The 23,171-nt window shown below is 48.0% G+C and overlaps 1 protein-coding gene across 1 annotated transcript; it reads left to right on the forward strand.

Moving 5' to 3' along the window:
- Positions 1 to 4,254: 4,254 nt before the first annotated feature.
- LOC122920109 (borealin-2-like) lies at positions 4,255 to 16,818 on the forward strand. Its single transcript, XM_044269318.1, has 10 exons — positions 4,255 to 4,393; positions 6,443 to 6,571; positions 6,728 to 6,771; positions 6,830 to 6,905; positions 6,976 to 7,061; positions 7,149 to 7,216; positions 8,084 to 8,167; positions 16,049 to 16,166; positions 16,541 to 16,627; positions 16,756 to 16,818. Exons 1-10 carry the CDS (start codon positions 4,255 to 4,257, stop codon positions 16,816 to 16,818), a joined length of 894 nt encoding a protein of 297 aa, XP_044125253.1.
- The last annotated feature ends 6,353 nt before the right edge of the window (positions 16,819 to 23,171 follow it).

Below are 23,171 nucleotides of genomic sequence, written 5' to 3' on the forward strand. Positions count from 1 at the left end.
AAAGTCAGGAGTCCCTATCGTAGTTTTCTCCAATCCGATGGTATATTTCAACTTGAAGCGTCCCCATTACCATGGGAACGCATCTGTTAGAATATAGCATCGGATTTGAGTTACATCGTGAAAACTCAGATCCGACAGTATATTCTAACACAGAGGCGTTCCCATGGTGATGGGGACGCTTCAAGTTAGAATATACTAAGAACTGTGTACATGACTGCCCCCTGCTGTCACTTACCAGCGTCCTGGTTGCCATGGCTACCGATCGGAGCCCCAGCAATTAAACTGGGACTCCGAACTAAACTCTCCGCTGCCACCAATGATGGGGGGAGGCCGTACTGGCCACCAATGAATTTAATACAGGGGAGGGAGGTCTGGCGTATCATAGCCCCCTGGCAGCACCTGAACTCTTACAGGGGGCTATGATACGCACAATTAACCCCTCAGGTGCAGATCACAGCCCCCTGTAAGAGATCGGGTGCTGCCAGGCAGCAGGGGGCAGTCATGTACACAGTTCTTAGTATATTCTAACTTGAAGCGTCCCCATCACCATGGGAATGCCTCTGTGTTAGAATATACTGTCGGATCTGAGGTTTCACAATGTGAAAACTCAGCTCTGAAAAAGCTGTATGCAGACAGATCTGCGGATCCGTCTGTATGAAAGTAACCTACGGAAACGGATGACAATCTTGTGTGCCTCTGTGTTTTTTCACTGACCCATTGACTTGAATGGGTCCTTCAACCTTTGTCCGTCAAAATAATAGGACATGTCATTGACGGACTGGAAACACTGAGCACGGACGACAAACGGTGCGCACAACGGTCGTCTGCATGAGGCCTTAATAGGAGGCGTACCAATAGCAGCAGGTCTAGGGGCCTTCAGAAGAGCCCCTTCCACCCCCTCCCCTGGCTGCAATAGGAAGTGTTGCAGAATTCCCGATCGGAGGAGAGAGAGAGAGAGAGAGCGAGCCCCCTCCTTCTTCATAACCTTGCAGATACCAAGGTTGCCATTGACTGCAGCATCTGAGGGGTTAAACGGCTGGGATCAGCATTATCTGGGTTAAAGGATTTTAACTGTTTTGTGTAAAGATCTTCCCCATCGCCAACCTGCTGCTCGGTCTAATGCCAGAGAGCGGCGGCCAAGGGCGGGTACTTGTGACACGCTGCTCTCCCTGCCACCATCTTGGATGGGGGGGGGGGGGGGGGCAGATTTTCCTGACTTTTTACTCGCCCCTCCGGTGTATGTCGGATGTTTACATTGTAAGATTAACGATACCTCGGCCTTAATTGTCTGTTACATCATCTGAGAATAAACCACAGACGTGTCTTATAATGGAGTCCACAGAGCCACTTCTGCACCCTCCTGATGGGTGAGACTACCTACCTGCACTGCCATCGAGGTACGCCACCGTGGTCTGTGTTCACACGTACAGTAAAGCGTATATCTCATCTATATAATACCTACAGACGGCGTTCACTCAGCAAGATCGGAACATACACGGACCGCAAAACAAGGTGCGGTCGTGCTCAGCCCATTGCTGCTCTGTGTATCGCTGGCTCACTGCTGCCACCTAGCTGTATGATGTAGTATTACCTGCAGGCTGCTGTATAGCAAAGCTCCAGTCATCCAGCACGTGGACAGTTACTGGGTCGTAGTTCTGGTTCCTGCCTATATAGGAATGCAGCAGCCGTGCAGTAACATGGAATATGTACAGGACGCTGTATGGATGCCCCCAGGATGGAGGATACATGTGATGCAGATTGAAATTCTACATCATCACTGTATATTTGATCCCAGGTATCCACGTTGATGTTCTACGGCCATCTTTAAAGGGCCAGGCTACAGCGTGAAATCTGATTGGTTGCTATTAGCCACTCCCCCTGCATTTAGTGATCGTCACCTCCCAAGAGGATTCCTGCAGAAATATTACATGTGCTGGATGACATCGCTGTAGGCGAAACTGATGCATCGTGAACGGATCGCTCTCCATCCAGAATGCATTAGGATAAAACTGATCAGTTTTTTTCTGGTATTGAGCCCCTAGGACGGAACTCAATACCGGAAAAGAAAATCGCGAGTGTGAAAGTGCCCTAACCCATACACGTCGGTGGGGCCACGGACACTAATTTTTGCAGACCCGTGTGGCCATTCTTCAGGTCCATATTGCGGAGGAGGATCGCCCTTTCTATCGATGGGAGTTAGGAAAACACAGAATGCACGTGGCAGGTATCCGGATCTGTGGTTTGTGGACTGAACTACGGGCACGACATCAGTAGGTCCATCCCGTTGCCCCGCACCAAAAATAGTGCATGTCCTATTTATTTCTAGTTTGCGGACAAGGATAGGCATTATTACAATGTATCCGCAAAAAAATAAACGTTTTGTTTTGCGGACCGCAAAATGCATACGATTGTGTGCATGTAGCCTTATGTGCAGAAATAAACCTGCCGTGCGGATTTTGAAATCTGCAGTACGCCAGGTGCGTTTTTCTTGTGTGGATTTCACCCTTTTCAGATCTGCAGAAAAACGGCATAAAACACACCCAAAACGTCAATAAATAGTGCAGATTTATATACTTTTTTTGTGCAGTTTTGTTGCAGATTTTCTATACATAAGGGCTCATTCACACGACCGTATGGTCGCCGTGTTTGTGGTCTGCAATGCATGGGCATTGGCTGTGTGAATGCTGTATTGCGGTGCAGACCCATTGACTCGAATGGGTCCACGGTCGGCAAAGTACAGCAAAAGAGAAGACGTGTCCTGTATTTTGCGGTGAGGAAGAACGGACCTGAAATCCCACAGAAGCGCTTCCGATCCGAAAAAGATAAGACATGTCATATTTTTTTCTGTATTTTGCGAATCGCAGAGCCATTCAAGTCAATGGGTCTGCAGCACGGAGTTCAGCATTACGGGCATCACAGCCATACGGTCGTGTAAATGGGCCCTAAAACTGCAGCCGCCCGAACCCGTTTGTGTTGAAACTACTGGAATTTAATATAGCAAATCATTTTTTTTTTTTATGTAAAGAAAGGTCCTTAAAAAAACCACAGGGACGTCCTCCGTGCCAACCCAGACCTGGCAAGGGTCCTGGAAGACCAACCGGCGACCACCTTCACTGTACAAGATCTGCTGGTAATTGGCCTGTAACTTGGCGTGAGCGTAAACCACAAGGGCCCCGGCGACCGCACAGCCAGCAATCCCAGTACAAACCAGCCGACTGTCCGAGAATTCATCAGTGGTAAATCTACGGGGGTCATTACCCGGGCACAATGTGACTGCCCCCTGCACAACGTTGGCAAGATAGAATGGGAATTCCAGCGCAGGATCGGGGGGGGGGGGGGGGGGGGCGGTCAATGATGTCCTCAGTGGGGCAGCAATACCACAGTGCAGCACAATATACCGCCCCAGCAGAACCAGATACCACAGTGCAGCACAATATACTGCCCCAGCAGAGACAAATACCATAGTGCAGCACAATATACTGCCCCAGCAGAACCAGATACCACAGTGCGGCACAATATACTGTCCCAGCAGAACCAGATACCACAGTGCAGCACAATATACTGCCCCTGCAGAACCAGATACCACAGTGCAGCACAATATACTGCCCCAGCAGAACCAGATACCACAGTCCGGCACAATATACTGCCCCAGCAGAACCAGATACCACAGTCCGGCACAATATACTGTCCCAGCAGAACCAGATACCACAGTGCAGCACAATATACTGCCCCAGCAGAACCAAATACCACAGTGCAGCACAATATACTGCCCCAGCAGAACCAGATACCACAGTGCAGCACAATATACCACCCCAGCAGAACCAAATACCACAGTGCGGCACAAAATACTGTCTCAGCAAACAAATTATCTGCAAAATAAGGATGTGGTTTCTGTGCATCTCGCACTTTTCTCAGGACCCGTTGATTAATTCTTATTCTTGTCCACAAAATAAAACAAGAACGGGATATGTTCTATAATTTGCGACCCGGCCGCATGGATGAACTGAATGGGTCTGTGTCCAGGTGTGTGACTGCTCCCTATTCTGGGGCCACAATCAGCGCTGATGAATCTGCAGCATCAGTGAGGCTTTACATATAACCGGCAGGGCCCCCTTAATTAGGCTCCGCCCTTGGCTAGCTTGACCCCGCCCCTGTGTTAGCAGCCCCAGGTGTCACAGTGCAGCCTCACCCCCTCATTATATAAAGGGCAGCTCTCTGGCAGGTTGTGTAGTTGTCAGTGCGGTCTCTGGAATAATGCCCCCAATGAGAACCAGGAAAAGATTGGGCTCCAGGGCGGAGGGGAGCGCGGACTCCGGGCTGGGGATGGTGGATCCTCTGCAGGAGCAGAAGAACGAGAAGATCCGACTCTTCATGGACGACTTCATACAGCAGAGTGAGTGCCACCCAGAAATTACTCTTAAAGGGCCCCTCCGACCCTTAGTATGAGACAGCAACTCTCTGATGGTTGTAGTTTCATGGCTATTGGGAAGCTACAACTGATGAGAGTAGTAGTCTGGAGTACAGTAGTCCATATTTTATGACTGGCTACAGCTCTGCACCCCAACATTACAAGGGTTAATAGTTGTGTTAGGATAAAACATGCACTAATATCCTCACTGATTTCAAGATCTGTGCTTGCTGTCAGTGGATAGTACCATGCAAAGGTGCTAAATCTATACAGAATACTTCTCACAGCTGAGGGTTTCTGCCAGTCCCATCTCCTCTACTCTGAGCTGACTCTTTCCTGTCCTGATACTTTGCTACAATGTATCAGCCTGAAGTCAGAGGATGGTCTAGACTGAATACATTGTAACAAGCTCCCAGCAGCGAGAGGTAGGAAAAGTTTAGGCTACTTTCACACTAGCGTTGTTTGAATCAGGCGTTCAATTCCGTCTCCGGAACTGCCCGCCGGATCCGGAAGAACGTGTGAAACCGGATTACATTTGAATCCTGATCAGGATTTTAACAGGGTTTAACATGCAAAAGCTGGATCCGGTTTGACGGAACACACGGCGGCGTTAATGCAAGTCAATGGGAAAAAGGCCGGATCCGGCGTTCAGTCAAAGTGTTCAGGATTTTTGGCTGGAGGTAAAAATACAACATGCTACGGTTTTCTGAAAAGCCTGATCAGTCAAAAAGACTGAACTGATGCATCCTGAATGGGTTTCTCTCCATTCAGAATGCATGGGGATAAAACTGATCAGTTCTTTTCCGGATTTGAGCCCCTAGGACGGAACTCGGCGCTGGGAAATAAAAACGCTAGTGTGAAAGTAGCCTAAGGGCTCTTTCACACTTGCGTTCTTTTCTTCCGGCATGGAGTTCCGTCCTAGGGGCTCTATGCCGGAAGAATCCTGATCAGTTTTATCCTAATGCATTCTGAATGGAGTGAAATCCGTTCAGGATGTCTTCAGTTCCAGAACGGAACGTTTTTTGGCCGGAGAAAATACCGCAGCATGCTGCGCTTTTTGCTCCGGCCAAAAATCCTGAAGACTTGCCGCAAGGCCGGATCCGGAATTAATGCCCATTGAAAGTCATTGATCTGGATCCGGCCTTAAGCTAAATGTCGTTTCGGCGCATTGCTGGATCCGACATTTAGCATCCCGGCAGCCATGGTAACCATTCAGAAAAAGCTAAAGTCCTGTTTGCCATGGTAAAGTGTAGTGGGGAGCAGTATACTTACCGTCGGTGCGGCTCCCGGGGCGCTCCAGAGTGACGTCGGGGCGCGCCACGCGCATGGATGACGTGATCGCATGGGGCGTTCTGACGTCATTCTGGAGCGCCCCGGGAGCCGCACGGATGTTAAGTATACCGCTCCCCCGCTCCCCGCTCCTACTATGGCAACCAGGACTTTAATAGCGTCCTGGCTGCCATAGTAACACGGAACGCATTTTGAAGACGGATCCGTCTTCAAATGCTTTCAGTACACTTGTGTTTTTCCGGATCCGGCATGTAATTCCGGCAGATGGAGTACACGCCGGATCCGGACAACGCAAGTGTGAAAGAGGCCCTTACACTCCATTCAGAATGCATGGGGATAAAACTGATCAGTTCTCTTCTGAATTTGAGCCCCCTAGGACGGAACTCGGTGCTGGAAAAAAAAAACGCTAGTGTGAAAGTACCCTTACGCGTGTAATCGGTCAATCCTAAAAGCCAAGCATTGCAACCAGCTGCCTCATATCTAGTAGGACCCTTCCCCTCACCTTGTGCTGCCCAGCAAGGCGTGGCCTCCACAAAACCTGTGAGGAGTCCTGCGGTATCCGGTAAGCTGCTCAGTGCGGCCTCCATGGATCGGACTTGCATTCCAGCACACGGTGATCTGGGAATCTGGAGAGGCCATCACTTGGGTCTTTGTCATGTTCCTCATTTCTGGACCGTGTGTGCACGTTCCGCCCTATTGTGCTCCATGCGTGTCCTGTCTTTCTCTTATTCCTGATCCTTCCAGAGAAAGAACGTATGAAGGAGGTGAAGAAGGAGCTGGAGGTCCTCAGCATGCTCCCAGACCAGATCCTGGAAGTGGAGCTTCTGAAGATGCCAATGTCCTTAAGACAGATGAAGGTTGGAGAATATAACAGTGAGTAGACCCAATGTATAGGAGGACACTAGAACCCCCTGTGTATGGCATGTATGTGCACGGTGACTGCACCAGCAGAATAGTGAGTGCAGCTCTGGAGTATGATACCGGATAATTGGTGGTTATTGGCTTGAACATCATCTTTCTGCTTTTTAGAGCTGATGGAGTTGAACAAGACAGACTTGGCTCCTGTAGTGAAGGTGAGGGTCTCCTCTGTATCCCTGTTGGTTCCTGTGCGTTGCGCTCTGTTATTTGCAGTTTCCTCGGTTGCAGGTGGACAGTCTGGATGAGGAGCTGCGAGAGGCCAAACTTGTAAGAAAAACCAGCAGGAAAGGTAAGTGTTCGCCAGTTGCTGGACGACCTGTGTATTATGATGAAGGTTCACCAGGTGACTCTGCTCTCAGTGAAGATGACCACGTCTGTGGAATATCATGAAGCTGTCGGCTCTAAAGCGATGACCACGATGCAGAAGAACAGGACCGTCCAAAAGGTGGGCATAGGCGTGACTTCAAGACCTGGACCGGAGACCCTTTACGCGTGACGGCTGACATGCCAATATCTATACTTTCCCTTATAGATTCCAAAAAGTAAATCTCTTGTTTCAATAACTAATGTGGCTGGGAAGAAAACAACATCTCTTACCAGGTAACACCAGTTCACAGGTCAGCACTGACCCTCTGGGGGTCCTGGGCTGGAATCGGACAGACTAACACCATGCAGATGTCGTCCCAGTCAATCACTCCTTGCATTGGCCTTAGTGGGTGTGTGAGATATTGGGGAGGTTAGCTTGAGCCTTTTGAGCAGGCATCCTGAAACTGCGGCCCTCCAGCTGTTGTAAAACTACAACTACAACAATGCCCTGCTGTAGGCTGTTTGGGCATGCTGGGAGTTGTAGTTTTGTAACAGCTGGAGAGCTGCAGTTTGAGGATGCCTGCTTTTGAGCATAGATAAAACCTGAAGCTCCCAACTGCCTTCTATGATGGTGGTGCTGGTGCAACTGCTATATCTGCTCCCTCCATTGTTATGTCCCTCACACTGAGAGGTGTAAGTAAAGCACTTTCTATATATTGCTTCTATATAACGAATGGGAAGCCTTTAAAGTGGGCTGTGAGGCTTGTTTTTTGGCCCATCATTCTGGGCAGATTAAATCCTTGGTTTCCATGGACCTGACCATAACCATAGTGTTAAATTATGTTCTTCACCACTAGGGGGTGCTGGTTGCAGATTATTTCAGTAGCTATAATGGTGAGCTCCCTCTAGTGGTGGCTGCAGGTAGGAATCTGTCATGGACCTCTATGGAGCCTTTAAACACAAAGCAGATAAAATCCCAAAAAAGACAATCTGTCATAATTGTTTTGGCCGCTGGAGGGGAATATCTGCCCTCAGTACCACACACGGCTTATGGACCAGAAGTAAGCATCCATGTATCTTAGTCACATATGTAATATTAACCCATTCTACCATCCAGCCCCTTTGTGTGACGACTGCCTAGTGATGTATTTCCTTACACAGGTCGGTATCTGCCACTCCACTAAATAAAGCTCCCATGAAGATGACATTGGGTTCGTCCATCAGAACTGCATCCTCAGCCTCCAGGTACATGTGTTACTGCCCCCAGCAGTGTGGGTGCCCTCTGGTGGCCGCCCCTTGTAAAATGGATGGTATTCCCATCTTATGAAGGAATGATCTAGGGGTCGGACCTCGGCAGGGAGCTGCAGCTTATTACAGAAGGATATTCCTTTATTTCAATTTCATCCACCGTGACGGCTGCACATGAGATTGTTCCTATGGGAGTTGAAGAGTTTTTGTTCATTTCTTAGGCCCCTTTTCAATTCTGCATCGGTGCAATGCGTGAGGTGACCGCATTGCACCCGGACCCATTCACTTCAGTGGGGCTTTTCAGATGAGCAGTGATTTTTCACACATCACTTGTGCGTTGCGTGAAAATCGCAGCATGTTCTATATTCTACTTTTATTTTTTTATTTTTTTTCACTCAACGCAGGCCCCATAGAAATGAATCAGGATGCATGAAAATCGCAAGCAAGTGCAGATGCAAAGCTATTTTCATGCATGGTTGCTAAGGAGATGAGGGATGAGTTACCCGGGACCCCATTTACTTTTCCATTATAACATGGTTATAAGGGAAAATGCATTCTTTAATTAAAAGGTCCATTGTGGGGTTAAAAAAAGTAACTCTCCTCATCCACTTAAAGGGATTCTGTCACCAAGTTTTGGGCTATAGAGATGTGGGCTTGCACGGCTAGATCGCCGCTAGCATGTCCGCAATATACCTGTCCTATAGGGCTGTGTGCTTTTTTTTTTCTTTAAAAAAGTATTTTAGAGATATGTAAGCCCAGCACCGCCTATGTCCTCCGAATCGCCTCCTTTCATCACTGATGGATTGCCTTAATATTGCGATGTGTGAGCATGCGCAGTGCCAGTATAGTGTTCCTTCCCTGTGCTGGCATCGGCCTCAGGGAAAGAACTGCGCATGCGTGAGCTCGTGCATCACGAGGTTACGGCAATCTAACGGTGATGAAAGGAGGAGATTCGGAGGACATAGGCGGTGCTGGGCTCCTTCACAGGCGGGCATGGCTGGGCACCAGGAAGGTTCGTACAGCCCCTTAGGCACCTACAAGACTAATTTACAAATCTCTAAAATCCTTTTTTAAAGAAAATAAAAGCACACAGCCCTATAGGACCGGTATATTGCGGACATGCTAGCGGCGATCTAGCCGTGCAAGCCCGCATCTCTATAGCCCAAAACTTGGTGACAGAATACCTTAAATCGCGCAGCTGGGCTAGTCTGTCTTCTTGCAGGACCTGGCTGGAAAAGGACCTTCGGTGATGTCATTGCGCTCACCACGTGATGAGTGCAGTGACATCAGCGCAGGTCCTGCGGAATGAAGATAGAACCTTATCTTTCAGCAGGAGCTGTGCTGAAGTCACCGCTCATCACGTGGTGAGCGCAATGACATCACCGAAGGTCCTTTTTCCAGCCAGGTCCTGCAAGAAGAAAGACGACGAGCCTGGCTGCGCGATTAAGTGGATGAGGTGAGTTTTTTTTGTTTGTTTTTACAACCCACAATAAACCTTTTACTTAGCATTCTGAATTAAAGAATGCTATTTTCCCTTATAACCCGCACAGGCGCGCGCTTGTGATGTCAGAGTAAAAGCAGGCGATTCAGTCCACTTCTGTCTCCACTGATTCCTGCTCCTGGAGAAGCTACAATGTCTTCTCCTGAAGCCACATGGAAAATGCAGACCCTACCTTTGGCTGCTCCTGCTGTGAGTTCCCCTGTGGGGAAAAATCTTTTTTAAAATAAAAAATTCTGATATGATCTATCCTTTATGGAGGTTAAATCTGATTCAAAGTGAAATTAAATCCTCCATTACGCCAGTTCCTCCTGCCAAAAGAGGTTGTCGGTTCCATCCTCTGAGGCAGAGGACATGGATGAGGAGGCTTCCACCTCTAGGTATATTGAAGATAATGTATTGTCAGAGGGGGGAACTTGTGACAGACTAAAATAAATATTACTTTTCATCTGAGGATATGGAGGAGTTGCTAAGGGTTACCATGGGTATTGAAGATATCCAGAAACCCCGGTCAGTACAGGATGAGATGTTTGGGACTACGTGTGGAAAAACATTAAGGACATGATCCTTGACAAATGGACTGAACCAGAAAGAAGGTTGGGAGTCTCCAAGGAGTTTAAAAATAGGCTGTTATTTAACCAGGCTGAAATTAAAATCTTTGAGACCCCAAAGATTGACTTTCAGGTGGCAAAAGTAGAAAAAACTCCCCTGCCATTTGAGGATTTGTCACAGCTAAGGGATCCCATGGAGCAGGAGGCAGATGCCCCCTGAGAAAATGTTGAAGTCACCATGTTTGGGGTAAAAACAAACATAGCGGCTACCTCTGTGGCTAGAGCCATGTGTTAGCTCAACAAATCAGAGAACCATATAAAAAAAAGAAAACTCCTAGAGAGGAAGTCTTAAACCCCCCTTCGGTCTGCCACAGCACTTCTGACAGATTCTGCGGAGGTGCCAGCCAGAAGTGCTGCTAAAAATGTGGCTCTGTGAAATTCAGTAAGAAGAGCACTTTGGATGAAATCCTAGGGAGGTGATAGGACCTCCAAGGCAAAATTGTATTTTATTGCCTTTTCAGGAGAAAATGTGTTTGGGCCTGTACTAGATGCAATCTTAAAAAAGGCAACCGACAAAAAGGGTTCCCAGAGGAGAACGAGGGTAAACCTTTTCGTCACTTTAGTTTCCAGTCCAAATCCAATCAAAAAGGGGGCAAAGGTAGAGGATTTCTCCTTAATCCCCAGAACAAACAAAATGAAAAACAATGATGCCTTAGCCCCTCCAAAAAAATAATTCAAATCGCGTCCCACAGTCACAGCGTGTTATCCAAAATTTGGCAGGGGGTAGTGATAGAAGTACCTGAATCGGAAAGGGCTCCTATTCAAAATTATTCCTAGTCTAGAAACCAGACGGCTCTTCCTGGACTATTATAAACTTAAAAGGTCTTAACAAATCAATAACTTGCAGGAAATTCAAATGGAGCATTTCATCAATCATCCCCCTAATCACAAAAGGAGCCTATATGACATCCATTGACATAAAAGATGTTTACTACCATGTTCCCATCCATGCAAAATCGCAAATATCTCAGATTTGTGCTAAAAAGCTAAGTGGGCATAACCATTTAATTCATCGCTCTACCATTCGGTATATCATCAGCCCCAAGGGTCTTCACAAAGTGGATAGTAGAAATAATATCTCCCATCAGGCTAGAAGGGCTACTTATTATTTTTTTTTTTTTTAGACGATTTCCTTATAGTAGGAAACTCAAAACCCGAAACTACCAGACAAACTGAACATGTGCTACAAAAAGTCTGGGAACTTGGGCTGGTTGATGTAAAAAAACTTGCCTAATACAATCGTCAAAAAGGAAGTTCCTAGGGGGTAATGCTAGATTTCCCAGCAATCCTTCCTCCCACAGGAAAAAGAGGGGAGTCTTTCAGGGAGAAAAGAACTTCCAATCTCAAACGGTGCTCCCAGAGGATCCATGAGCATTCTGGGACTGGTGACCTCATGCATTACAGCAGTAGCATGGAGTTAAGCTCACACCAGAGTAAAACAATCCTGGATTTTAGGGAAATGGGACAAAAAGCAGCCCTCCATAGACAAAATGATAAGCATCCCTTACCATGTAAAGTTAGCTTTAAACTGGAAGGAAAGGGTGGATCTATCAAAGGGTGTAGCCTGGCTAACAGTGCCAGAAATACAGATCATGACAGATGCAAGCAGTTCCTGATGGGGAGCAAAAGTGGCCTCCCCAAGCTGGCAGTCAAAGTGGTCATACAAAGTAAGAAAGATCTTCAAACTACAGAGAACTACGAGTGGTCTGGGAAACCCTAAAAGTATCTCTAAGCCAGGTTACACAAAAAACATCTAAATATTTTCGGACAATACCACGACTGTCTCCTATTTGAAACATCAAGGAGGCACAAGATCTCCAAGCTTGAGACTGCTAGTGGAAGAACCTTTTTTTGGGGTAGAAAGGAACGTCCTTTCCATTACAGCAGTCAATCTCAAAGGAACAAAGAACATAAAGGCAGAAGAACTTTAGACCCAGGGGAGTGGTCATTAAACCAAGACATTTTTCAGAAGACTTCTGAAAAAATGGGGTATGCCACAAATGGACTTTTCTGTTCCTTAAATCCCAGAGAAAAGTCGTGGGCGGAAGACTTGGTAAAATGGACATGGGACCTAGCATAAGCATTTCCTCCATGGACTCTAATTCCTAGAGTCCTGCAGTAAATATTAATGGCTCCCTACTGGCCCAAGAGAAGCTGGTTTTCTAGCCTAAAGGAAATGGCTCTGGAGGAACCTTTTGTAAATACAATTGCAAGAGGACATTCTGTCACAAGGCCCAATTCCTCATCAGAATCCCAGCCTATTCAAGCTGTCAGCCTGGATCCTGAGAGCAAGATCTTAAAGCAAGGGGCTCTTTGACAAAGTTAATACATTGAAGGCTAGTAGGAAAAAGGTTACCTCGGCTATACATCTTAAAATCTGGGAAAGACACTGTAATTAGTTGGGGGAAGTTCCCCTGGATATGTCAACGCCCGGCGGTGGAATCAAAGATGATGCCTCAAGCCGCACGCCCATCCACGTCTCATAGAACCTTTACTTCTGACTAGAGGCTTGTGCTGGATGGAGAGCTTGTATCTGATCCAGACTCTGCTTCTTATCCAAAGAATGAAGAGGTCCTGAAAAACTGACCAATTCCTTTAAAGGGAAATATCCCTTTGTGGACACCGAATCTAATCTGTGGGACAAAACGCCCACATTTCAAAAAATACCTCTTTGCCATTCAAGGACAGGGGTCTCTTGCAAGATCCCATGGAAAAGTCAGTTTATTGACGGCCTGGGAAACAAATACTGCTTTGCTGCGTCCCAGTATTTTTACCTGCACAGCTAGATCTCTATCTGTCTGGCTAGATCAGTTAGAAGAGCACTTAGAAGCTGGTACCCTGAGGGAGGAAATCTTATCTTCCCTGCCTGAAATAAAAAAATAAAGCGGCACATATTTTTTAGCAGATGCCTATGCAGACCTAGTTAGATTTTCCGCCAGGTCAGCTGCTCTATCCAATGCGGCTCATAGACCATGTATGAAGCCAGATTGCTCTGAGGCTGGGTCAAAAAAGTCCTTTGCTTGATCCCCTGTGAAGTAGATGGAATAGATCTTCTCGAAAGGGCCTCGGATAAGAAAAAAGATTTCCCCTTAAAATGTTACTTTCATCAGACAATCCTTTTTAGAACGAGAAAAAAATCGAGGCTGGATCAGAAGAAAAGGGTCAAGGAGGTGGCAGCCTTCTGGGGGCAGAGGAAAAGGATTCCTATTCAATCCTGAACTCTTCCGGTCCCACACAATGATGCCATGTTGGGGCAAGATTAACTTTCTTCACCTCGGCCTGGGAAAAAATAGGAGCCTCCCCGTGGGTAGTATCTACCCTAAAAGAGGGCTTAACACTAGCGTTTTCATCCCCCTCCCCCAGATCGATTATCATTAAACAAGAAGCTACCTCTAAAATGAAAAACCATCTCTTGTCTAGAGTTAGAAATCTCTTCTCTTGTAAACAAGATGGCACTCATACCGGTAGATCAGTACGGCGAAGGTTTCTATTCTCTAATAGTACAAAAGCCAAATGGAAACTTCCGTTTAATAATACATTTCAAATCCCTTCCTCTTATCCTCCTGGGACGGAACAAATTCAGCCCTAAAAAAAGCCTTCTCACCCCAAATTCCACAAAAAGATCCTTGATGTGGTGGAGAGTAGAAAAGAACTTGCAGACGGGTGTCTGATGGCGGCAGGGAAAAACGATGGTCGTAACCACAGACGCAAGTAGGATGGGATGGCCATTCAGAAGGGAGAATAGTTTGGGGGGGGGGGGGGAGATGTTAGTCTCTTCCTCTAATCTAAGAGCTCACGGCCATCTACAAAGTCATCTCTTCACACTCCCTCATCTCCCAAAAAACACCATCAGACAACACCACAGCAGTTGCCTACCTGGACAAGCAGGGAAGGACCAGAAGCTGTTCCCTAGGGGCAGTGTCTCAGAACTTTTATTTTTTATTTTTTTTCTGGGCAGAAAGAAATCCAATTTCTTTACCCGCTGTTCATGTGAAAGGAGAGAACCATGTTTTAGCCGACTTCCTCAGCCGCCGGACTTTGAAGGAGGGAGAGTGGTCCCTGAATTCTCAAATATTCCAACAAAGCTGCAAAAAATGGGTGGTCCCAGATCTAGATCTATTTGCCACAAGGGACAACAGGCAGATCAAAAGATTTTGCTCTCCCAGCAGGACCAACCGTTATGGGTAGACGTACTATCCCAACCATGGCCGAAAGCTCTTTATGCTTTCACTCCTTCCAAGAACTCTCTAATGAGGGTAGAGGAGGAAGAAGCCCAGGTAATATTCATTGCTCTACTGTGGCCAAGGAGGTCTTGGTTCCCCCTGCTGCTCAGGCTGTCTGCAGGAGTATTCTGGACCTTCTCTACCATGGACCAGTATTTCATCCCAGGATAAATCTGCTCGGCCTGGCGGCTGAACGCCTCGCCTTGATGAAAAAAGGGTTGACGTGGCAATGTCTACAATGATGAGCCAAAGGCCCATAACATCAAAAATGGATTTAAGAACCTGGATTTGTTTTTTGTCCTTCTCAAATCTCCTTTCTCCAGACATTCCTCAAATTATTTTTAAGTGTCTTGCAGTCAGAATTGGATAAGGGTCTCCAGCCTGCAACGCTCAAGGTGCAGGTGTCGGCTTTAAGTGCCTTTCTAGATAAAAGACTGGCACTTAATCAGGTGTTTCTTAAATGGGGTGACGAGAAGTTTATCTACCTGCCGTTCCATCATTCCCCCTTGGGACCTGAGCTTGGTCCTCAGTCCTAACTGAACCTTCATTTTGTACCAGTTGAACTGATTTCTTTAAGGATGCTTGCCTACAAAACGGGTTTTTCTTGTAGCAATAACTTCTAGGAGAATTGGAGAAATCCAAGTGTTCTCTCAAGCCTCCGTATCTTATGGTCCTGGACGACCGCATAATTCTCAGACCTTGCTCTGCTTTTCTTCCCAAGGTGGCTTCCAGGTTTCATTGTGAACAGGAAGTTTTGTTACCTTCCTTCTGTCCATTTCCAACTACGGAAAAAGATAGGAAATTCCACAACCTGGATGTGATGAGTTGCATGTAATCCTACCTACATGCCACCAGTAACTTAAGGTAGTCAGACCATCTCTTCCTCCAATACCAGGGTCCAAATAAGGGACAGGCAGCCAGCAAATAGTCTATTGCAAGATGAATCCGGTGTTATTGCCTTTTGCTTTTTGTCTAAAAGAATCTTCATTCATCTTCTGGGATAAAAGCCCATTCTACCAGAGCAGTGTCATCCTCCTGGGCCGTGTCTACTTCAGTCTCGTTAGACCAGGGCAGCCATGTGGGCAAGCCCTATGACTTTCTCAATCATTATAAATTAGACAGTCTTAAGAACAAGGACTTTGTCTTTTGACCACAGAATCCTTTCTGCCGTGGTCCCTCCCTAATAGTCATTACTGTTAATCCTCCTGTAAGTGCTGTTGTGGAGGCGCCGGGGAAAGGGTTAATTACTCTTACTGGTAATTGGTTTTTCCAATAGTCTCCACAACGGCACGGGACTTCCCTCCTTTTTTTTTTGTCTCTTTGAAAACGATGTAATTTGTTAGTTAATACATATTGTTTCTTGTATCCCTTCCGTGTCCTCTTATTGACTGAATAGGTAAGGGGAGGAGGCCATTTTAAATCATGTGCTTCTGTGTTTCCTGTCCTGGGAGCAGGGACACCCTCCTGTGAGTGCCATTGGGGAGGCTATTGGAAAAACCAATTACCGGTAAGAGTAATTAACCCTTTTTTTTTTTCCATTTGACAGAACGGGGACAGCCCCTTCCACCCGCTCCTCGAGAAAACGCTGCGTCTCATCACTGAGCGATAACTTCCCGCTGCATGAAGGCCTTCCTTTCGTACATATACCCTTGGTGGATGGGCAGGTAATGGTGTGGTGTCCAGATATGGTGCCAGGGTCACCACCTCGAGCACTGCAGCTGTGATGAAACTACAACTCCCAGCATGCACACTTGTCTGGCTGTTCTTAGAACCTCAAAGGTTAATGGAGCATGCTGGGAGTTGTAGCTTCACAACAGCTGGAGTGCCTGTTGTAATGAGACCTATGCCACATCTCCTAAGTCAGGATTTATTTATTTATTTTCTTGCCTTTGGTTACAATGGAGGTTCTTTGGGGAAGGGGGGGGGGGGGGGTGCCGCCATTATCAAAGAGGATGTGACCCACCAGAATGCCCTCTTCCCCATAGCTGCTTGCTTTGCCCCGTTTATAGGCTGGCATCCTGGTTTTCTTTCTCTGCAGACCTTGTCCTCGGCGTATGATGACCTGGAGTCCCTGGATGTGGAGCTGCTCAGAGAAGACACCGTGCAGCACATACAGACCCTCGTGGTAAGCCGTCATGTGCGGTGACCTGGAATCCAGTCATGTGACCCCTTCCCCATCATAAGACTGGATTTCTAAGCTATCTGCTTGCTGTGAGTGAATGGAAACTTAGACACTTGTTTCTGTCTCTTCAGGGTCAGCTCACTAACCTGTATGCCAAAGCTTCAACGCAGCACCTTGCCGGTGGCCATGTGTGACCATCAGGAGGTCGCCCCCAGAGTCCTTATATTTATTGTCTTATTTATCTAAATGTTTGTTTTTTATAACTAATAAAAACCATGTGAACATCAGTCCTGAGCATTGCCCGCTGTGTACCCCATGTCCTGCCCCTGCTCCAGCCTCCTGGAGACCTGCACCATCTTGAGGCAAAAAGTAATGTGTAAGGCTCCCTTCAGATGTCCGTATGAATGGTCCAGATCCGTTACGCAATTATGCGGAATAGGTGCGGACCCGCTCATTTTCAAAGGGGCCAGAAAGCGTGCTGTCCGCATCCACACTTCCGGTCCGCGGCTCAGCAAAAAAATGGAACATTTTCTAGTTTTGTCTGCCATGGCAGACAAGAATAGGCATTTTCTATTGAAGTGGCGGCCATGTGCACATGGCCAATGTTTTGCAGATCTGCAAAACACTTACGGAAGTGTGAATGGACCGTAAGGGACGGCGGCGGCTCTGGGTATCAGTTTCTCTTCGGTATTTCTTCCATTTAATAACTACTGCAGCTGCTGCCAAACCGTTAGGTGAAGCATCAGCCTGATAATCGCTAACGAGCATTCATAGGGACGCTCGTTACCGATTTTTATCTGACATGTGAAAGTTCCGCGATCACCTGATGAACAGGCAAAATGCACAATTATCGGGTATTGTTCGTCGGCAACAGATTGTGCCGTCTAAACAGCCTCTGCTCCTGGCAAATTATCCTGTAAGGGGATGAGCGATGGCCTTAGTGATCACTGCTCCCCATACTGTGGAGGAGATCGCTGCATGTAAATGCCTCCTCCACTAACGAGCAGGCGCTTGTCAGGAAGGATCGCTTCTTTCTAATCTGCTTAATCTAGAAGTTTAAAGGGGCCATAGGAATGACTAGTTTTACCAACCCATGTCACCCCCCCCCCCCCCCCCCTAATGTAAATGGCACGGAGCTGGACCAGTGCCCCTGTACGGCCGCCTGACTCTAGAGCAGGACATGGTCCAGTAGATTACTGCCAGTCAGGCCGGATCTTGCTGCTTCGCACTTAAGTAGAGATTTATCCCTCACAGTAAGAACAAGTGTAATGACCCGGAGTACCGTTACCACTTATTTTGGCGCCTTGCTACCATTTCCATGTGCTAATTTATATTGCTTAATGTATTTCCTATAATGTGCAGATTTATTCCTGAAACGGTTATGTTCAAGTGTAATAACCTGGTCCACCAGCAGATGGCGGCAGCAACCTTGGCAGTATTAGCTTCCCTGGAGAGGAGCCGTTTGGTTCCTTCCAGGGAGAAGTTAGTAGTGAGTGTCTAGTTAAGTAATGGCGGATGGTGACGCCATCTACATTACCTAAGAAACTAAGGCCGTGAACAAGGTCTATATGTAGGACCGAAACGTTGGCCAGTGATTATTTATGTGGATGGATTAAAACAATAATTATGGAATCCTAAAATTTGTGCTGTGGTTTTCTATCAATACTGTTGCCCCCCCCCCCCCATACCACTGAGCACCACCTATCTCCTAGAGGAGTGCAGTTGTTCCGTGAAATTTCCCTACCCTCGTCACTTCCTGTTGCGACGCTGCCGCACCGGACATGAAGTTCCCAGCTTTGGAAGGAGGTGTGCCACGCTGCGCAGGTGGACAACGACTGGGTAGGGAAATTTCACACCTCTCAGCTGGACACTGCGCATGCGTCGGGAGCCTCAGCAGCGGTTAGAGTGTAGGGGAAAAATGACAGACCAGTGCACTACTCCTGACCGGATGCACCAGCAGACAGGGAGGTCTTATACCGAACATCCATCCGATCACCGCGCCTGCGCAATGTGGGGGTAGGGAGATCTAATGGCCATTTGTTCTGTTAAATCTCCCTACTGCGCATGCGCGGTGTCTGATCATCTGGAGCCAGCTGAGAGGTAAGGCGCAAGCTCATTAGGTGGCCCCTTCTCCACAAGTCTGGTGTGAAATTTCCCTACTCCGTCGGTTTATGCCACTGTAACATCTACAGAGACTGTAGGCTACTCTACACCGCTCTGGCACTCCTACCTCTGGGTACCAACATTACCATCTACAAAGGGAGCCTAGAGCTTCCGCTGCTTAACCGCAGCTGGCGTCACGTTTACTTGCTCTATAAGAGGGACATATTTCGTAGAAGCCTCCTAAGGGGCGAGGGATACCCCAGATGCGGCCGTGTGGGTGCGTTGCACGAGGGCAGCGTCTAAACAACATTGCAGCCTCACATCAATCCCTCAGTGTCCCACTCGTGATCGTGGGCACCACAAACTAGTTTGGTTGTGTTTTATTGTCATATTATGCCTCTATGCTGTACTTCATCTCGTATTCTCCCGTGTCACTATGTGATTTTATGTGTAAGATCCTTGACACAGGCCTAGTTAGGGTGCATTACACTCGTTTCTCCACTAGATGGGGCAGTGTTAGTGTGTGTATATATAGCATAGCTTAGGCCTAGTTGGGGTGCACTACACTCGTTTCTCCACTAGATGGGGCAGTGTTACAGTGTGTATATAGCTTAGCTCAGGCCCAGTTAGACAGTCTTTCCCTGAAGTCTAGTCAGTGAGCAGCCATGATGTAGCTGCTGCTGGAGGGACTGAGGCCTCCTGCCTCTCTGCTCGCTCCCTGTTGGCTCCACAGTCCAGGGTTAAAGCCTAGAGGTGAGAAATCTACTTCTGTAGCTCGCTCCTCCGGGGTGACCAGTGATAAGCTGCAAACAGCAAGTATTCAAGGGGACTAGTATATTTTATTCAAGTCAAAGGATAGCAAACGGCCATGCTGAAAGGCTTCCCAGGCACCTTTGCGATCAGGTGTAGGACACGGCTTCCGGCATCCACACCTCCAGTGTAAACCCTGAGGGCAGATGGGCCGACTGTCAGAAAAGCGCTGGAAATAGAGGGTCAAGGATTCTGAAAACCACCTCTAATTCAGGTTAGAATAAGGCGAGGGTTAATACCAGCCTAGTCTGAAGGCAGTAGCTTTCATATATATATGACAAGGAGCCTGTTCTTACAATATCCTCCCCCCGTATGCATGAGAGACTGTGTTTCATGTCTGGATGTACTGGAGACGGTTTTATACTGGGATGTAACCGTTACCAGTAGCACCGTTCAGTAGAAGTGCTAAGCTGGATTGCACCATCCTCGTCTCCAATGCCTCAGTTAACACTGCAGTAAATGGTCGTACCTCCATAAAAGGTACTGGCGTCACGACTACAAGGGGCCTTGCCACTGGCACATTAATACAGACCACCAAGGGCACCTCGAATCGCCATCTGGCCCGTGTCCCTTACACCAGAGTGTGCCCCAGAGAGTCCTGTGCCGTTCTCATCACTTATGCGAGCCTGCCCGGGGACGACAAACCGTGAGTAACCAGAACTGTACTTACCTCGGCCCACCTACTGCTCACACATAATACCCCTGCAAGGCCTTCACTACAACCAGGACACAGTCCAGTAAAATCCCCAAATCTGAGCAGTGGCAGCCATTGTTCTGTCACTACCACACCCATCATCAGAACAGGCCAGGGTCAGGAATATACCGCCCCAGCAGAACCAGATACCACAGTGCAGCACAATATACTGCCCCAGCAGAGCCAGATACCACAGTGCAGCACAATATACTGCCCCAGCAGAACCAGATACCACAGTGCAGCACAATATACTGCCCCAGCAGAGCCAGATACCACAGTGCAGCACAATATACTGCCCCAGCAGAGCCAGATACCACAGTGCAGCACAATATACTGCCCCAGCAGAGCCAGATACCACAGTGCAGCACAATATACCGCCCCAGCAGAGCCAGATACCACAGTGCAGCACAATATACCGCCCCAGCAGAACCAGATACCACAGTGCAGCACAATATACTGCCCCAGCAGAACCAGATACCACAGTGCAGCCCAATATACTGCCCCAGCAGAACCAGATACCACAGTGCAGCACAATATACTGCCCCAGCAGAACCAAATACCACAGTGCAGCACAATATACCGCCCCAGCAGAACCAGATACCACAGTGCAGCACAATATACTGCCCCAGCAGAGCCAGATACCACAGTGCAGCACAATATACTGCCCCAGCAGAGCCAGATACCACAGTGCAGCACAATATACTGCCCCAGCAGAGCCAGATACCACAGTGCAGCACAATATACTGCCCCAGCAGAGCCAGATACCACAGTGCAGCACAATATACTGCCCCAGCAGAACCAGATACCACAGTGCAGCACAATATACTGCCCCAGCAGAACCAGATACCACAGTGCAGCACAATATACTGCCCCAGCAGAACCAGATACCACAGTGCAGCACAATATACTGCCCCAGCAGAACCAGATACCACAGTGCAGCACAATATACTGCCCCAGCAGAACCAATACCACAGTGCAGCACAATATACTGCCCCAGCAGAACCAATACCACAGTGCAGCACAATATACTGCCCCAGCAGAACCAATACCACAGTGCAGCACAATATACTGCCCCAGCAGAACCAGATACCACAGTGCAGCACAATATACTGCCCCAGCAGAACCAGATACCACAGTGCAGCACAATATACTGCCCCAGCAGAACCAGATACCACAGTGCAGCACAATATACTGCCCCAGCAGAACCAGATACCACAGTGCAGCACAATATACTGCCCCAGCAGAACCAATACCACAGTGCAGCACAATATACTGCCCCAGCAGAACCAATACCACAGTGCAGCACAATATACTGCCCCAGCAGAACCAGATACCACAGTGCAGCACAATATACTGCCCCAGCAGAACCAGATACCACAGTGCAGCACAATATACTGCCCCAGCAGAACCAGATACCACAGTGCAGCACAATATACTGCCCCAGCAGAACCAGATACCACAGTGCAGCACAATATACTGCCCCAGCAGAACCAGATACCACAGTGCAGCACAATATACTGCCCCAGCAGAACCAGATACCACAGTGCAGCACAATATACTGCCCCAGCAGAACCAGATACCACAGTGCAGCACAATATACTGCCCCAGCAGAACCAGATACCACAGTGCAGCACAATATACTGCCCCAGCAGAACCAGATACCACAGTGCAGCACAATATACTGCCCCAGCAGAACCAGATACCACAGTGCAGCACAATATACTGCCCCAGCAGAACCAGATACCACAGTGCAGCACAATATACTGCCCCAGCAGAACCAGATACCACAGTGCAGCACAATATACTGCCCCAGCAGAACCAGATACCACAGTGCAGCACAATATACTGCCCCAGCAGAACCAGATACCACAGTGCAGCACAATATACTGCCCCAGCAGAACCAGATACCACAGTGCAGCACAATATACTGCCCCAGCAGAACCAGATACCACAGTGCAGCACAATATACTGCCCCAGCAGAACCAGATACCACAGTGCAGCACAATATACTGCCCCAGCAGAACCAGATACCACAGTGCAGCACAATATACTGCCCCAGCAGAACCAGATACCACAGTGCAGCACAATATACTGCCCCAGCAGAACCAGATACCACAGTGCAGCACAATATACTGCCCCAGCAGAACCAGAACCACAGTGCAGCACAATATACTGCCCCAGCAGAACCAAATACCACAGTGCAGCACAATATACTGCCCCAGCAGAACCAAATACCACAGTGCAGCACAATATACTGCCCCAGCAGAACCAGATACCACAGCGCAGCACAATATACTGCCCCAGCAGAACCAGATACCACAGCGCAACACAATATACTGCCCCAGCAGAACCAAATACCACAGTGCAGCACAATATACTGCCCCAGCAGAACCAAATACCACAGTGCAGCACAATATACTGCCCCATCAGAACCAGATCCCACAGTGCAGCACAATATACTGCCCCAGCAGAACCAGATACCACAGTGCAGCACAATATACTGCCCCAGCAGAACCAAATACCACAGTGCAGCACAATATACTGCCCCAGCAGAACCAGATACCATAGTGCAGCACAATATACTGCCCCAGCAGAGCCAATACCACAGTGCAGCACAATATACCGCCCCAGCAGAGCCAGATACCACAGCGCAGCACAATATACTGCCCCAGCAGAACCAGATACCACAGTGCAGCAGAAAATACTGCCGCAGCAGAACCAGATACCACAGTGCAGCACAATATACTGCCCCAGCAGAGCCAAATACCACAGTGCAGCACATATACTGCCCCAGCAGAGCCAAATACCACAGTGCAGCACAATATACTGCCCCAGCAGAGCCAAATACCACAGTGCAGCACAATATACTGCCGCAGCAGAACCAGATACCACAGTGCAGCACAATATACTGCCCCAGCAGAACCAGATACCACAGTGCAG

Source organism: Bufo gargarizans, chromosome 10, assembly GCF_014858855.1.
Source record: "Bufo gargarizans isolate SCDJY-AF-19 chromosome 10, ASM1485885v1, whole genome shotgun sequence".
Taxonomy (NCBI): Eukaryota; Metazoa; Chordata; class Amphibia; order Anura; family Bufonidae; genus Bufo; species Bufo gargarizans.

Excerpts from the sequence above, each read along its gene's own strand:
- LOC122920109 (XM_044269318.1), top strand. The coding sequence starts at position 4,255 with ATGCCCCCAATGAGAACCAGGAAAAGATTGGGCTCCAGGGCGGAGGGG. Across the intron at positions 6,906-6,975 it reads AAGAAAAACCAGCAGGAAAG|TGAAGATGACCACGTCTGTG; the intron begins GTAAGTGTTCGC and ends CTCTGCTCTCAG. Across the intron at positions 7,062-7,148 it reads AGAACAGGACCGTCCAAAAG|ATTCCAAAAAGTAAATCTCT; the intron begins GTGGGCATAGGC and ends TTTCCCTTATAG.